Source organism: Furipterus horrens, unplaced genomic scaffold (genome assembly GCF_987537825.1).
Source record: "Furipterus horrens unplaced genomic scaffold, mFurHor1.1.pri manual_scaffold_13, whole genome shotgun sequence".
NCBI lineage: Eukaryota > Metazoa > Chordata > Mammalia > Chiroptera > Furipteridae > Furipterus > Furipterus horrens.
The window spans coordinates 14,471,383-14,487,812 of NW_028327183.1; the positions used below are offsets into that span (position 1 = coordinate 14,471,383).

The 16,430-nt window shown below is 37.8% G+C and overlaps 1 protein-coding gene across 4 annotated transcripts in view; it reads left to right on the plus strand.

Moving 5' to 3' along the window:
* Window positions 1–16,430, plus strand: part of CTCF (CCCTC-binding factor) — a 47,989-nt gene that overhangs the window by 16,613 nt on the left and 14,946 nt on the right. For all 4 annotated transcript variants that reach the window (XM_090259570.1, XM_090259571.1, XM_090259573.1 and 1 more), the window contains 4 exons: window positions 9,548–10,337; window positions 10,640–10,810; window positions 13,750–13,883; window positions 16,225–16,345. In XM_090259570.1, the coding sequence (XP_090115696.1) occupies window positions 9,557–10,337; window positions 10,640–10,810; window positions 13,750–13,883; window positions 16,225–16,345 (1,207 nt within the window). In that variant the 5' untranslated portion in view covers window positions 9,548–9,556. The remainder of the gene's footprint in view (window positions 1–9,547; window positions 10,338–10,639; window positions 10,811–13,749; window positions 13,884–16,224; window positions 16,346–16,430) is intronic.

Here is a 16,430-nt window from a genome sequence, read left to right on the forward strand (position 1 = left end):
TAACCAATCTCCCCAAATAACTGACTTCTGCAGTGGTGAGTATTAAGGTTGTTTATCTTTGGGAAATACCTGACACATTTGCTATACAGCCATATAATGTGATAAATTACTAAGTCTTAACATCTTCAAAAATTAGTGTACTCGTGATTATTTTTACATGGCAGGATTTTTTTAATCTAACCTATAATTGTGTTGGGACATGTTTTTCTGTTTAATGAATAAGCATAGCAATAAAGAAAATAAACTCATAATGAAAAAAATACAATAAATATTAAATTTTTAAAAAATTAATGGGAAAAAAATTCCTGAGTGCAGTCCCCCAAGCAGCTAATGGAGAGAGAATTTTCTAAATAAATATTTACTATTCTTAAGAAAGAAAAGAAACAAAACTCCTATAGTGAAGCTTCCATTTAGCGTACAATATTTGTTTTTTCATGTTCTTCTTTCCCTTGTATGTGCAGGAACCATTTGTGCATGTTTCATGTCACAGTGGCACCAATATTGAGTGTGCTGTTTACCTAACCCTTATATTCATTGCTGCAGAAATAAAAGGCATAGTTCCTTCCCTTACCGTTAAGCTAAAAGTTTATTTGGGGGAAAGACACCTAGAGCAACTGACTTAACAGTGGGAACAAAACAAACAAGCTTAAAATCAGTCTGCACTGGTAAAGGTTGAGGAGGCTTTGATTAAGGGCAGCGATTTTCAGCCATTTACATCAAATTACACATAAACTAATTAAGTTCTGCAGCACACCGAAAATAATTTCTTTGCTAATCTGACAAAATATATAATTTTGATTCATTTACACTAGATAGTTACTGTTGTGTTGGCTGTTGGCATTTTATTTGACAATCTAATGGAAAAGAGATCAATGCACCTGACTAAATAGGTCAGGTGTTGCATGTTTTAAAAATCCTTGTGGCACACCAGTTAAAAATCTCTGATTTAGGGGATGACTTGAGCTGGGAGACCGGAGGACAAAGTAGTAGGCACTTGTGTGCAAGATGCCCCAAAGGTGAGGGTAGGTAGGTGGTGGAATGGACGGGAACAAATTGTATAGGGACTGGGAGCAAAGCCAAGGAGTTTGCAGTTGATTCAGTAAGTCTCAGCCACCACTTGTTTTTTGCACCTTGTTTCAGGACAATTCAGTCTGGCAGCAATATGCTGGACAGACAAGTAAGGGGGACCAGCCTGGGAAGCTGTTCTGTTGTTTTTTGTTTGGTTTTTGACTCTCTTTTTTTCTCTTTTTTTATTCCTGGGTTTGGTTAGTCACCAGGTACTGTTGACTGGTTGTTGCCTTCATCTTACAGAAATTTAGTAGTTTATCAGAGAAGTCGTTTTTATGCGCAAAATTTACCCACAAAATTTACAGAAGAGTACAGTAGCCAGGCTCTGTGCATGCATTGCTTTATTTAATCTTAATGACAGCCTACTAAGTGGGTACTATTATTTTTGTTTTGTAAAAAAGGAAATGGAGGCACAGAGGAGTAGCATATCTTAACTACAGGTTACACTGCTGGTAAGGGTAAAAACTAGAATTGGGATGGCTGGAGAGCGAGCCTAAGCTCTTGACTATTTCATTCTGCTTCTCCTGCCTTTAAAAAAATTACTGTTTTTTGTTTGTTTGTGCTTTGTGTTTTAAATATGGAACAAGAATTGTCTTTATATTATTACATTAAAACATGTTTTTAATGTCTGCACAGTATTCCATTTTGTGGACGTATCATCATTTACCAGGTTTAACTAGTCCCCTAGTGTTGTACTTTTAGGTTATCATTATTCACTTTGATCAATATTGCCCTTATAATCTCGGTGTTCATCTCTGGTTACTTCTGAGTATAAGGCCTAAAGTGGAATCACTGGTTCACAGTTTGAATATTTTAAAAATTCTTGATTCATATCACCAGTTACCTTACTGATTTCACTGTGCTATGACCACCATTAGGGATTATCCTTTACAAAAGCCTTAGCAGTTTGATAGAGGTAAAATGCTGTCACGTTATTTTAAATTGCATTCCTTTTAGTGTTAAGGAGATACAATTTTGTTTTGTTAATTCATCTGCCATTTGTGTTTCTTCGAGTCATCTATTTGTATCCTTTGACCAATGTTCTCTTTTGGTGTTCATCTTTTTTCTTCAAATATTTTACATTACTTATATAATAAGGATTTTAATCTTTTGTTATATGTGCTACAAATACTTTTTTATTGTTAACTATTTTCTTAATTTTGTTCAACATATATGTTTATATAATTTTTTTTTTTACATTAAGGTGGTCAAAATTTCAGTCATTTCCTCTGGTTTCTCCTATTTTCCCTTCATCTAAGCACAAAGCTTTCTTCCTGCTGAGATCAGAAGGTTATTCACCTATATCTTTTTTTTTTTTTTTTAATATTTTATTTATTTTTAGAGATGGGAGGAGGGAGTGAGAAAGAGAGGGAGAGAAACATCAGTTTGTGGTTGCCTCTCGTTTGCCCCCAACTGGGGACCTGGCCTGCAACCCAGGCATGTGCCCTGACCAGGAATTGAACCAGTGACCCTTTGGTTCACAGGCCAGTGCTCAGTCTACCGAGCCACACCAGCCAGGGCTCACCTATATATATATATATTTAAAGATTTTATTTATTTATTTTTAGAGAGAGGGGAAGAGCAGGAGAAAGGGAGAGAAACATCAATGCATGGTCACCTCTCATGTGCCCCCAACCGGGGAACCGAAATGGCAACACTGTTTCACAGGTCAGCACTCAATCCACTGAGCCACACCCACCAGGGCACTCACCTATACCTTTTTAAGGGTGTTTTTTGGTTTGGTTTGGTTTGGTTGTTAATGTCTCTTTATCTCATATAAGAGCAGGATACATTCTTGATGGATAAAAGCTGGAACAGTATTTTCCAGCTCTTCTGGCATCTTTTATAAAATAATCTTTTTCCCCACTAATTTAAAGCGACAACTTTTTATAATACTCAGGGGTTGTATCTGAGTTTTAGCTTCTGTTTAAATTGTCTGTAATTGTGACAAGGCTACATTATTAATTCTTATGGCTTTATAATATGTTAACATTAGGAAATAGAAGGTTGCTTTCATTTTTCAGAAATTTTATTGTTATCCTCAATATCTGGCTTATTTCAGGCAGACTTTGAAAATTGCTTTATATAAAAATGGAAAGAATTAACATCTTTACAGTGTTTGGCCTTTCTGATCATGGATGTGTATAGTAGCGTCCCTGTTTAGTGGGGTCTTTTATGCCTCCTAGAAGAGTTTTATATCTTTAGATATGTCTGTACATTTTGAATTGAGGTTATTTTTATTTTGATATGTTTGTTAATGATATAACTATATATTTCTGTACTTTTTTATATTTTCTATTTATTGAATATATATGTATACTTGATACAGTTTTCATTTATAGACCATCTTATTTGAAAAAGAATGAAGAAATAATAGAAAATATAAATAATAAATTATATATAAAGTTATTACTACATAGTTTGAGAAGACAGTAATTGACCAATGTGTGGCTAACTAAAAAATATAATAACATGATCCTATTACATAGGTCTCGCAATGAAAAGAAAAATTCTTTAAAGAAAAGCTTTTTCAAGTACGTGATTCCAAATGAAATTTCTCCCACATAACCTTTAATGTAAGCCAAGGGAAAAATGCCAAAACAAAACTTGGTAGAAGCAGTTCTGTAGGAGATAAGATCCTGTGACCCAAGAATACCCAGTTTTCTGATGGTCTGGCATATAATTCTGGGATAGAAACTAGACTAGAATGCTGAATGCCACAGAGAGGTCAAGTCAGATAAGGACAGAAAAGTCTTTTGGGTTTACCAGTTAAGGGGGCCTTTGCTCACTTCAGAGCAATTCAAGAGTATTGAGAAATAGAAACCAGACTGGTGATCCAAAGTGTGGAAGAGAAATAAAGAAATGGAGACAGCTATTGTGGGGTTGAGCATGGAGGGAATACAAAGATGGCAGATGCTAAATTGCAGGTCGAGTTAAGGGAAGTTTTAAGATGGGAGAGATTTGAGCAACGGAGAGCTGCCAAAGAAGAGGCTGAGGCAAGAGGGGGAGGGCTTATCCAGCAGGCTCCCCAAGCATACAGGCCACACTAGCCAGGAACAAGGTCAGACCTCAGGGCCATTTGTGTTTGGAGCTAGACTTCTGCATCCTCCCAGGGAAGTGTTCAGGTGCCCATTTTCCTCTCTTCCAGCCCCTTTACTGCAGGTGCCAGGATCACCTGCCTCAATCTGAGGGAATCTCCTCCTGCCTACCCTCTGCCCAGAAGGCGATTTGAATGATTTTTTTTTAATGTTTCTGAGCTTTGCTTTTTCATGAGGAGGATAGAGAGTACAGGAAGTATGTTCTTCAGAGTCCCATTTTATGTGTGATATTGTAATCCAGAGGAGTAACTTGCTTTTGCCAGGCTGTTTTTGGTTGGTTGGTAATGGATTAAGAACTAGAGTCCAGATTTCTTTACTTCTTAGGTGATAGCCAAACATCCATGTAGAGAGATCTCCTTTAGGTAGTGAAACTGGGATTGCAGATGTGGATTTTAAAGATCTCTGGATAGAGTCAGTGGAAGTAAAGAGGCTGGTAAATGGCGTAGGTATAGAGAAAGGAACAGAGCCTGAATGTGCTGAGAGAGAGTAGTTCTCAGAGACAAGGGAAGAGACCTAGGAAAGGTAGAGCCAGGGGAGTAAAGAGGCTGATGAAGGAGGAATTTCATTTTCTTATTGTCAGATGCCAGAGAAACTGAGGTTGATGATGAGGGGAAGGCCTTTGGGTTGGCTGCTGTGGTTCTTGGAAAGTGGTGCTTGTGGACCAAGCAGAGGACTAAGGAGGATTAGAGTCCTATTTAGTAAGGACAGGTTCTTAAAATAGAGCGAAGCCATATACAAGAGTATGCAAATTATGTATAATATTATATCTATGTAAAAAACATACATCCATAATGGGGGAAAAAATGAGAAAAAAAACCAAAGTATTATGTATTATCTCTAGGTATAGAAATTATGAACATCTTTTAAATCTTTTATGTGCTTCGTTTTTTAGATTTCTATAAATAAGCTAACATATTTTGATAATCTGAAAAAATGCTGTATCCCAGAAGTAAATATAAACCCCCTTTTAATGGTGTTGATTCACAAAAAGATTTTACAAAACCTAAAAAGCATGGCTGACTCAAGCAAGGAGAGTGGCAGAGACTGAGAGAAAGTCAGCCTCTTGTGCCACTCAACTCCCCCTGTCCCTGCTCCCTCCCCCTCCCCGCTTCAGTGGGCAGAGCTGAGTCCACAAAGGAAGGGAGGAGATGGGTCAGAACTGCTGGTGGAGGTGGGGGTGGGGTGACACAGCTAGGAGAACAGTCCCCAGGGAGTTGGTCAAGTCAGACCTGGTCCAGCCTATTAGGTTAGTTATTGATTCAGAGGAGAGACTCCCTTCTAGAGGAAGTTAGGTAAAGTGATCCATTGCTTCAGGGGATTCACTTGAGATTTCTAAGCAGTGTATGCAAGAGGCTGGTGGCTTGCTAATTTGTCCCTGATTTTTCTGTCAAAATAGAAGCTACTGCTTTAAGACCCTGAGTAGATGCTGATGTCATGGATCTAATACTCTGTCGGCTCTACTCGCTGGCAACACAATTGGTTTCAGTCTGTACTCCTTTGTACCAATTCTTTTTCTACCTGGTTTATAATTCCATGACCTCTTTTCAGTTGGACTTGGTTATTTATAAGCAATTTCTAATATTTTAAGTTCTCAAGATGGATTTTCTATGTTCTTCAAATTATTGTATGCTACAGTACCCTACAGAGCTCAGATTAAATGTTTTTCTTCCACCAGTTTTATTACAGAGGATATCTGAATAGCCTAGGATTATGTAGTGATTATCTAGCAGGGCGAGCATTAGCATTTATAGCCTGTGAATTTGTGTTCTTTTGTCCTTCATTACTTTTCTCAAGAATGTCGCCAAGGTAGATGGGGCTTGTTTTCTGTTCCCTAAATCCAATGTTTGGAGTTACCATCTTTTCTTTCATCCCAATTTTGAGACCTTCGTGGTCTAGAAAAATATATTTTTTAATGTATGAAGAGTAATAGTGTAAAGTAGTACTTCTTAAAGTTGAATATATGAAACCACTTGGGGATCTATTAAATTGCAAATTATGATCGGATGGGTCAAGGGTGGGGCCTAAAGTTTTGTGTTTCTAACCTATTCCAGTGTATCAGGGTTATGCCCTAGCCAGTGTGGTTCAGTTGGTTGCAGCGTTGTCCCAGAAATCAAAAGGTCCTGGTTTTGATTCCTGGTCAGGGTACATACCTAGGTTTCGAGTTTGGTGCGTGTGAGAGGCAACCAATAGATGTTTCTCTCCCTCCCTTCCTCTCTCTAAAATCAATGAGCGTGTCCTCAGGTAAGAATTTTTTTTTAAAGTTCCAAGGTTATGCTAGTGCTGCTGGTTCTCAGACCCATACCTTGAGCAACAAAGTTATAAAGTACTGTCCAGTACAATATATCCCCTAGCCACATGTGGCTATTGAGAACCTACAATGTGTCTAGTTCAAATTCAAGTGTACTATAAGTTTAAATATACCAGGTTTCAAAGGTTTATTATGAAAAATACATAAAATATCTCAGTGACTTACTACATTGGTTGCATCTTTTTTTAAATCCTCGTCTGAGGATATGTTTATTGATTTTTAGAGCGAGAGGGAAGGGAGAGAGAGAGAGACAGCTACATAGACACTGATGTGAGAGGGAAACATTGATCAATGGCCTCCCGTATGTGCCCTGAGCAGGAATTGAAGCTGCAACCCAATGGTATAAGAAACAACATTCCAACGAGCTGAGCCGCCTGGCCAGAGCATATATTGGTTACATCTTGAAGTGATAATATTTGGGATGTACTGGGTTAAATAAAATAGGTTACTAAAATTAATTTCACCTGTTGTTACTTTTTCAATATAACTGCTAGAAAATTACATGTGTGTAACTCACATTTCAGGCCTGGCTTTTATATTTCTAGTGTAGAGTATTATTAAACCAAGAATAACCCATCTGAACAATATTGTCTATGTAAAAGAAATTATAGTTAGGATCATGCTTAAAGTAGTCTTTTATGATCAGAAATATAAATGAGATCTCGGAATAACAATGCTAGCACATTGGTGTTCAGACTTATTTATAGGCAAATTATAGAGCACTCTACAGATGTCCCTTGATGCTCACCTTCTGCAGTAACATTTTGTTATACTTGTTCCCACCTTTAATGGAAAGCTAGTAAGAGGTCTTTGCATTGAGCATTGTAGTATTTTTCTCTTCATTGTTGTGAACAGGGGACGAATGAAAGTCGGTAATAGCAGAGCAAAACAGCCAGCAACCCATGAAGTTTTCCATCAGCCTTGGTTTTGTTCCATGCAGATAATGGGGTTTGTTGAATCTATCAAAAAAAAAGTATGTTGCTTCAAGCCTGGCTTTTGCACTCAAAGAGATTTGATGAGTTAGCTGGGGAAATGGATAATCTTGAGAAAAATATAAGTACAAATTAGTGTGGTTATTGTATCAGCAGACACATTCAGAGAAAAGTAATGGCTATACAGAACAAGTCATAAATCTGAATAGGTTATCTGGGGTTAGATAGTGAGGGGCTTTGAAAGCCATGCATCCTGCCCTTTTGCCAGTAAAGGGACACACTCTGTTGTGGAAATCAAGCACTGCCTTTTTGAACAGAGTAAATCTTAACTTTCCCTGCCCAGGAAGATCTGTGGTCCCAGTGCCACCTGTAGCATATAGTCTTCACATTTTGTCAAGCAAGACCATCCAAAGGACAGCTACACCCAACACATCACTCTCCTGTCTCTTTCTACCCTTTCCTCAGTCCTGTGGTTTAAGCCAACTGTTACTCTTTCTCAGAACCAATTCCCTCATATATTTATTCTATGTAAGGATACAACCCCTTCCTCGCTGCAATATACATGCACCTCTCTGCCTCTAAATGTCCTACCCGTGTTTCAGGGTTCCTTCAAATTCCACATTTATGAAACATCTTTATCTTACACCTGATTAGGTAGGGTTCTCTGCATCTACATACTTTTACCTAGAACCATTGTACTTGTTCTGTCCCTTATGTTAGTAACTTCCAGAATGTAGAATCAGGCCTTGCTCATCCCTCTGTAGTCTTTGTACTGCCTTGCAGGTGGTCCTGGCTTAAGAGCCTTCTCTGACTGTTAGCATGGATACAGTGTTAAGGTGCCAGGACAGAGAATTTAAGAAACGTGCATCTAATAAAAGTAGCAAAAGCTTTGTTCCAGACTAGGGCAAGAATGCAGAACATTTAAACTTTTAATTTTAAATTAGTTTTGTATGTACTTACAGATTTTAAGTCATATTACTGCTATCATTTAGATGATTGTTCAGACCCGTTTTATTCTTAGGTATCTGGGTACTCTCAGTACTCATGAGCTTGAGAGCCAAAAGCTATGAATTGGCTGCTTTTTTTTTTTGTTTCTTTCTGTGTTTTACTATATAGTATTCAGTTTGCATTTATCAAGCACTTGCCAATCTAGGCACAGTGCTAAAGAGTAAAAACTACTTATACATGGTCTCTGTTGTCAAGGAACTCATGATCTCATAGAGGAAAGAAATACATGAATTTTTATTGATTTGACCCAAGAAATGGTACTGGTGGTAGCTACAAGCAGGGCCATTGGACTCTGTATCCATGTTCTGATTTTGGCTCCCCCAGACACTACAACAGGGCATGTTGTCTAAGGTAAAATTTAGCTAAAAGCAACAAGGCCCTCCACCAGTTTTCCATAAATAGTTACAGGAAATATATAAGGTTTAAGCTGATTTTGTTAATAATTCTTTAATATAAAGTATCCAGAGTTGAATTTGTCTTGTGTTATATTTCTTTTAACCATTTGTTGGTTTAAATCAAGATCCAAAGAAGATCCATGTGCTGTGATTGATTGCTTCATCTTTTAAGTCTTTTTGTCTGTATCAGGGTTTCAGACTCACCTGTGCATATAGCAAGATGTTTAGTAATATCTGGCCTCTGCCCACTGGATGCTAGTAGCACACCCGCCCCAGTAGTGACAACCAAAAATGCCTCCAGGCCTTGCCACATATCCCCTGGAGGCAAAGTCATCTCAGTCTGAGAGCCACTGACCTGTAGGTTCTCCCTCTGTCCTTCCCATTTTTTCTCCTGGTGGTTTATTTGCAGAAGAAACTGGGTAGTTAATCCTTCAGTTTTCTTCATCCTGGATTTCACCAATTTTGTCCCTGTAGTGGTATAATTTAACACTCTATGTCAACAAGTTTGTGCTAATTTGTAGTTGGATCTAGAGGCTATGTTTCAGATCTTTTTTGTTTGACAAGGCTGCTTCATAGGTATTCAGAAAGTACATAATGTTTGTTGTATCTTTTTGTAATATTAATAACCATTGTTGCCTAATTCATTCCTCGGGGGTCTTAGTTTTAAAATGTTCTATATATATTTTCATTTACACAGACTTTCTTTTAAATAACAATCTGTGTTCTCCCTCAATAAAGGAAGGGGAAATGGAAGGTGAGGCGGTTGAAGCCATTGTGGAGGAGTCTGAAACTTTCATTAAAGGAAAGGAGAGAAAGACTTATCAGAGGCGCCGGGAAGGGGGCCAGGAAGAGGACGCTTGCCACCTACCCCAGAACCAGACTGATGGGGGTGAGGTGGTCCAGGATGTCAATAGCAGTGTGCAGATGGTAATGATGGAACAGCTGGATCCTACCCTTCTTCAGATGAAGACTGAAGTAATGGAGGGTACAGTTGCCCCAGAAGCAGAGGCTGCTGTGGACGATACCCAGATAATAACCTTGCAGGTTGTAAATATGGAGGAACAGCCCATAAACATAGGAGAGCTTCAGCTTGTTGAAGTACCTGTTCCTGTGACTGTACCTGTTGCTACCACTTCAGTAGATGAACTCCAGGGTGCTTATGAAAATGAAGTGTCTAAAGAGGGCCTTACAGAAAACGAACCCATGATATGTCACACCTTACCTTTGCCTGAAGGGTTTCAAGTGGTCAAAGTGGGGGCCAATGGAGAAGTGGAGACACTAGAGCAAGGGGAACTTCCACCTCAGGAAGATCCTAGTTGGCAAAAAGACCCAGACTATCAGCCACCAGCCAAAAAAACAAAGAAAACCAAAAAGAGCAAACTCCGTTACACAGAGGAGGGCAAAGATGTGGATGTGTCTGTCTATGACTTTGAGGAAGAGCAACAGGAGGGTCTACTGTCCGAGGTTAATGCAGAGAAAGTGGTTGGTAACATGAAGCCTCCAAAACCAACAAAAATTAAAAAGAAAGGTAAAATAATTTTTTCATTATGCTCTCATAAAACCAATTTGGAATAAAGTACATAACACAGTGCATATGCAGGTTATTTTATATTAAATGGATTTCTTTTTTTTAAAGATCATGATGTGAATGCTAGTCTTTTTAGCCAGTCTAAAAGAAGTTTTAGATGGAGTACTTTTTAAGTCCTGAAGAAAAAGAAGTAAATCTGTCAGTGGCATGAGATAATTATTATGTTTGTAGAAATTTAAGATTGGGATTAAGCTTAACACTTTTTAACCCTGCAACAAGTAAGTGTTTTATTTTGCATATAGGTGTAAAGAAGACATTCCAGTGTGAGCTTTGCAGTTACACGTGTCCACGGCGTTCAAATTTGGATCGTCACATGAAAAGTCACACTGATGAGAGACCACACAAGTGCCATCTCTGTGGCAGGGCATTCAGGACAGTCACCCTCCTGAGGAATCACCTTAACACACACACAGGTGCTGGATAAGTAGGAATGTTGGGGACTACGGTACAGCAAAGGTTAAAACTTAGGTTTTAATTATCATCCAAGCTGGTTCCAGTGGGAAGTTAAAGGATTTTTGTTATTCTTATGGTAACCGTTCTATGTAAAGAGTGAAGCAGCTGGACTTAGTTATAAGCAAATGTAAAGAAAATTTAGTGGGGAATAATCCAAATTACATAAGGATGGTGATCTAGAAAAAGATTATCTGTGGTAGTTAACCTGTCATGTTTCTTGAAGACATCACCATTGTGTTGCTAAGGTTTTAACATTGACAAAAAAATGGCCCTCAAAATTACCGGGCACTAGGCTGAAGAAAATTAGAAATAGAAGGGAGATCCTGCCTTTGTAAAAACCATGGTTTCTGGTTGTTTTGCCTCAAAGAAGATAAGTAATTCATAATCTCAGAATGCAAAGTTTAAGGCATCGTTCTAGCAATTCAAACATTTATTTGTTCACACTCCATACATCCATATTCTAATATTAGCTCCACGTTGGCTGTGGTCAGGTCTCAGAGGTCACAAAAGTAGTGGGCCCATGCACTGGATCTCTCTTTAGGCTCTGTTCCAGGCTCTTTGCATTTTCATTGTTGGCACTGACTCTCAAGTGCCCATAACGAAACTTCTTTCACCCAGTTCCCTGTGCAGGATAACTTTCCTCTATGCAAATTCTCTACCTTGTTTTATGAGACAATGAGCATGATTAAGTGGGCATATATAAGCAGTGTGCTGTGCATTTGTGTATTTTTTGCTGATGTGACTTAGTCACTTTTCACTCTTCCTAGTTTCTACTCAGATACTTTATATGTTTTATTTGGTAGTTTGAAGACACTATAGGAGCAGTATATGACAGATAAAAGAAACAGGCCTCATGATAGGACTTCCCAAGGGGAGAATGGACTCTGTGTTACGGTCTTATCTTCAACTTTGAAAATAAAAAGTTTGGCCTGTCCAGTTACTCAGAGCTGATTTGGCAGGACTAATTCATACTAAACAAACCATCAAGGGGTCAGATGCATATCAGAAAATCAGTTTATGGTGAGGAATACACCTTTTCATTTTTTACATGCAGTTGTATTGCATTCTAGGGAACGCCCTTGCCTATGTCAAGATGCTGTAGCACTTGAAGCATGACTTGGTGAGCCTGGATCTTGAGCAGAGGAACATATGTGGTCATGTGGTGCAGCCTGATAAAAGTCCTTGTCCCACAGCAGTGTACACTTCTTCCTTAATTGCCATGCTATGTCTGCCGGAGGCAGGCCTCTTTCTCTCCTCTAGACAGTACTAGGTAAACATTGGAGATTCTTGCCTTTCAGATTACCTTGTCATAAGAAATGGATGCTGCTTTTTTTATCCTCTTAACTGGTATTTTACTTACTTATGTATACCACCAGACTACATTTTTCATAGATAAGAACTTGATCCTTCACTCTTACATCCTCAGTGGTACTAAAGAAGCAAATTGAGCAAATGAACATACCTTGGAATTTCTTATGATCCTACTCCAGTCACACTTCCCTCTCCATGGATCTCTCAATCTCTGGGAGAATCATTTCTGTAATTGCTACCTCTCCATTCATTACACTGTAACTCTTCCTAATTCTATTCTCAGAGGTAGCTTCCCTTTGGTTTTGGTGTTTAAGATTACCTTGCTGTCACCCCTTTACCTTCAGCCCACAATTAAAAGATGATCCCTAGTTTCTAAGTAATAGTCTATAAAAACAGCACTCTGTTCTTCTGTCAGCTTTATCTCTATATTGCCTGGGCATGATGTTTCCAATGCAGTATTCAGAATATAAAGTGGCTAGAAAAGGTTTGCCATAGTAATATGGGACATTAAAAACAGTAAGAGACTTTTTTCTTCTTTTTTTTTTTTAAGATTTTATTTTTCGAGAGGGGAAGGGAGGGAGAAAGAGAAGGAGAGAAACATCAATGTGCGGTTGCCTCTCACACACCCTTAACCAGGGACCTAGGGACTCGGCCTGCAACCCAGATGTGTTCTGACTGGGAATCAAACCGGCAACCTTCCAGTTTGCAAGTTGGCACTTAGTCCACTGAGCCACAGCAGCCAGAGCTAAAAACAGTAAGATATTTTCAATGAAAGAAAGAAAGAAAAACAAATGTAGAGGGTATATATATAGTTTATAAAAACGTTCAAACATTCCATGAATTGACATGCAGATCATAGAATGTAAGGCATGGATGTTGGAAAGTGTTGAAAGTGATCTGTTTAAATCACATAAAGGCAATACTGCTTTGTAAAACCTTTGATAAATCTCTAGAATTCTTTATCAAAACAAATGTATATAGAAAACAAGCTATTACATATATTTCTTTGTTTTGTTTTAAAGAAACAACCTAAACCATTTTTTCTCAATCTGTTTAGATCTTGCTTCTAGGTGTATCCTAGAATTTCTAAATTTTTAGAAAAAAAATTTTTTAATCTGTGAGAATATGGATAGCCCAATGGCCCTATATGTATGTATAATTATAACAGTAAATTTAATGTGCAAAAGTATCTGAAGTCAAATAATTATTAATTCTGTGATCTGTATCGGATACAACATTGAGGTTTAAAAGGTGTTCTATATTTTTTAGCAAGGGCTGAAACAAATGGTGTTTCTATTAACTTTTTATTTATATTGGCTAGAATATACACAAAATAAGGATAAAAAAGGATTTTGTATTTAAAGGCAGGTTCAAATAGGTAATTAAGAAAAACTAAATGCTTAGCATGTTTCTGATATTCTGAGGTTAGTGTCATAAAGTCACCCAGCCCCCCTTAAGCTTTTGGCCCCACTCTCAGCCTAGTGCAGAGTTGGTGAAATAACCAGGGTTCATTCTCATGCAGCAGTTGAATTCGATCATTAACTGTGCCCTTGATCTTGTCTTCTTGTTACACCCTCCTTTCTCTTAGGTACTCGTCCTCACAAGTGCCCAGACTGTGACATGGCCTTTGTGACTAGTGGAGAATTGGTGCGGCATCGTCGTTACAAACACACCCATGAGAAGCCATTTAAGTGTTCCATGTGCGATTATGCCAGCGTAGAAGTGAGTGTTCGGCTTTTTCTTGATTCCTCTCTTAAGACCGTGATTCCAGTATGAGGATATAAACTACCCAAACTGACTTCAGATGAGACAGAAATCTTATAGATTATTAACACTCCCCCTCCCCACCACCAAAGGAAACTGTAATGAGTGTGAAAGATTTACCCATTAAAAAAGAACACTAGTTCCAAATGTCATTACAGGTAACTTCTGCCAAACTTCACAGAAACAAAGTGAAAAAATTGATCACCTTTATAATTTGAGACTACTCTATTATTAAAACTAGATAAGGATATACCAAAAAGATAACTATCTTATTCTCACAGAAAACAAAAATTCTAAGCGAAGTTCCTTTTTAAATCAAATTTAGTAATATATTTCAAAAATAAGTGGTTACTAAAGGGAGTGTATCTAAAATACAAGAATAATTCAACATTAAGAATTTATTGGTATGTACACCTTTGAGATATTAAAGAAAAACCATATGATCATTTCTATAGATTATTGAAAAACTAATTAATATCCAATACTCAGTCACTGCCTAAAGTCCTAGCAAGTTAAAAATAGAAGCAAATGTTTTTAGTATAAGGCAGAAACATAGTAAGCCCATCCTAATTAACTCTGAAACATTGGAAATATTTCCATTAAAACTTGAAACAAGATATCCATGTTACTGTTATTTCAACATTGTATTAGAAATCTTAGCTAACAGAACAAAATAAGGAATTATAAATAGAAAAAAAAAGACTTATTTTTTCAGACATCCTTGCTTACATAGAAAAGAGTATTAGCTAAAAACCTAGAGTAGTAAGAGTTCATTTGGGTGGCCACATACAAAGTAAATACACAGAAATCAGTGACTTACCTTATTCTATCAACAGTAGGAAAGGAGTTCAAATTCTAACAGCAATAAAATGATGTAGAACTGTGGCTTGTGTGGCTCAGTGGATTGAGCACTGGCCTGTGAACCTAAAGGTCATCAGATTGATTCCCCAGTGTGGGCACATGCCTGGGTTGCGGGCCGGATGCCCATTGGGGACATGCGAGAGGCATCTAAGTGATGTGTCTCACACATCAATGTTTCTCTCTCTTCCTTCCTTCCTCTTCCTCTCTCTAAAATTAAATAAATAATATCTTTTTTTAAAAAATGATGCAGAGATAAACTGAAAAACAAAAACACCTGAAGAAAACTTAAAACTTAGCCTTAACTGGTGTGGTTCAGTGGATTGAGCCCTGGCCTGCGAACCAAAGGGTTGCTGGTTTGATTACCAGTCAGGGCACGTGCCTGGATTACGGACTAGGTCCTCAGTTGGGGGTGTGCAAGAGTCAATCACACATCGATGTTTTTCTCCCTCTCTCTCTCCCTCCCTTCCCCTCTCTCTAAAAATAAATAAATAAAATCTTAAAAAAAAAAAAACACAAAAACTTCATTTTTCCAAAGGACACTAATAGATGAAGAGACAACACAAGTTGATTCCACATTTCAACTGCAGAGAGTAAATATGAATAAGAAATTTTTGAAAAAAGAAATGAAGGGGTTGTGTTACAAAACCATATAGTAAATGAAGACAGTATGATAATGAAGTAGAAATAAATAGCTTGTTGGGACAGAATAGAGTCTTATGTGTATAGGAATTTAATATGTGATGAGTAGGCAAATCTTGGAAAGAGAATTATTTAGTAATGCTGTTGGGACCATTGTTGAACTACTTACAGTTTGTGAAAATTTACTATGTAGCATTTATTGGTGCAGGATAATTTTTTATTGTTAAAATTGTAATACTTAAAAAAAAAAATTTCCAATCAAACAGTAGTGAGTATGTTCAAAGCACTTCTTAGAATCAAGTTTGAAAGTTGCTATTTTGTTGGAAAGGTATCCATACAGGACAAAAAAAAACATAGTAGTGAAGAAGGTAATTGAGAGGCCCCTGAAGCCTGGTCTGTTTGGGAAGTGCTGGTGACGGGAAGAGGGGCTGAAGGGAATTAAACATGTGCTTGTTAATTCGGATTCAAAATTTGGAAGAAAATTAAAACTATTATGGAAAAATTCAAACATATAAAAGTAGATTGAATAGTGTAATACTCCCCCTGTCCTTATCCAGCTTAAACAGTTAATAATGACAAATTTTGACTCTTGTATGTCCCTATGTACCCTCTTTTTGGATTATGATATGGGTATGAGAAACAGATTACAAAGAATGAGGAAGCAGTGTTAACTTTTAGGCCTTTTCTGTACTCTGAACTTGGGCGCCCCAAAGCTAAGCTTTTGTGCCTAAGGAACAGTGCTCACATTACAGTCTATGTTAATTAAGTGTAAGAGGTTTGGTTGCTTTTGTGCTTTCAGGTCAGCAAATTAAAACGTCACATTCGCTCTCATACCGGAGAGCGTCCGTTCCAGTGCAGCTTGTGCAGTTATGCCAGCAGGGACACATACAAGCTGAAAAGGCACATGAGAACCCATTCAGGTAGGACTTCTCCCTTCCTTGGTGTATCAATGAATTGCTTTTCAGCGTATCAGTGAATTGCTTTTCAGTGGGTCTCGTGGCACCG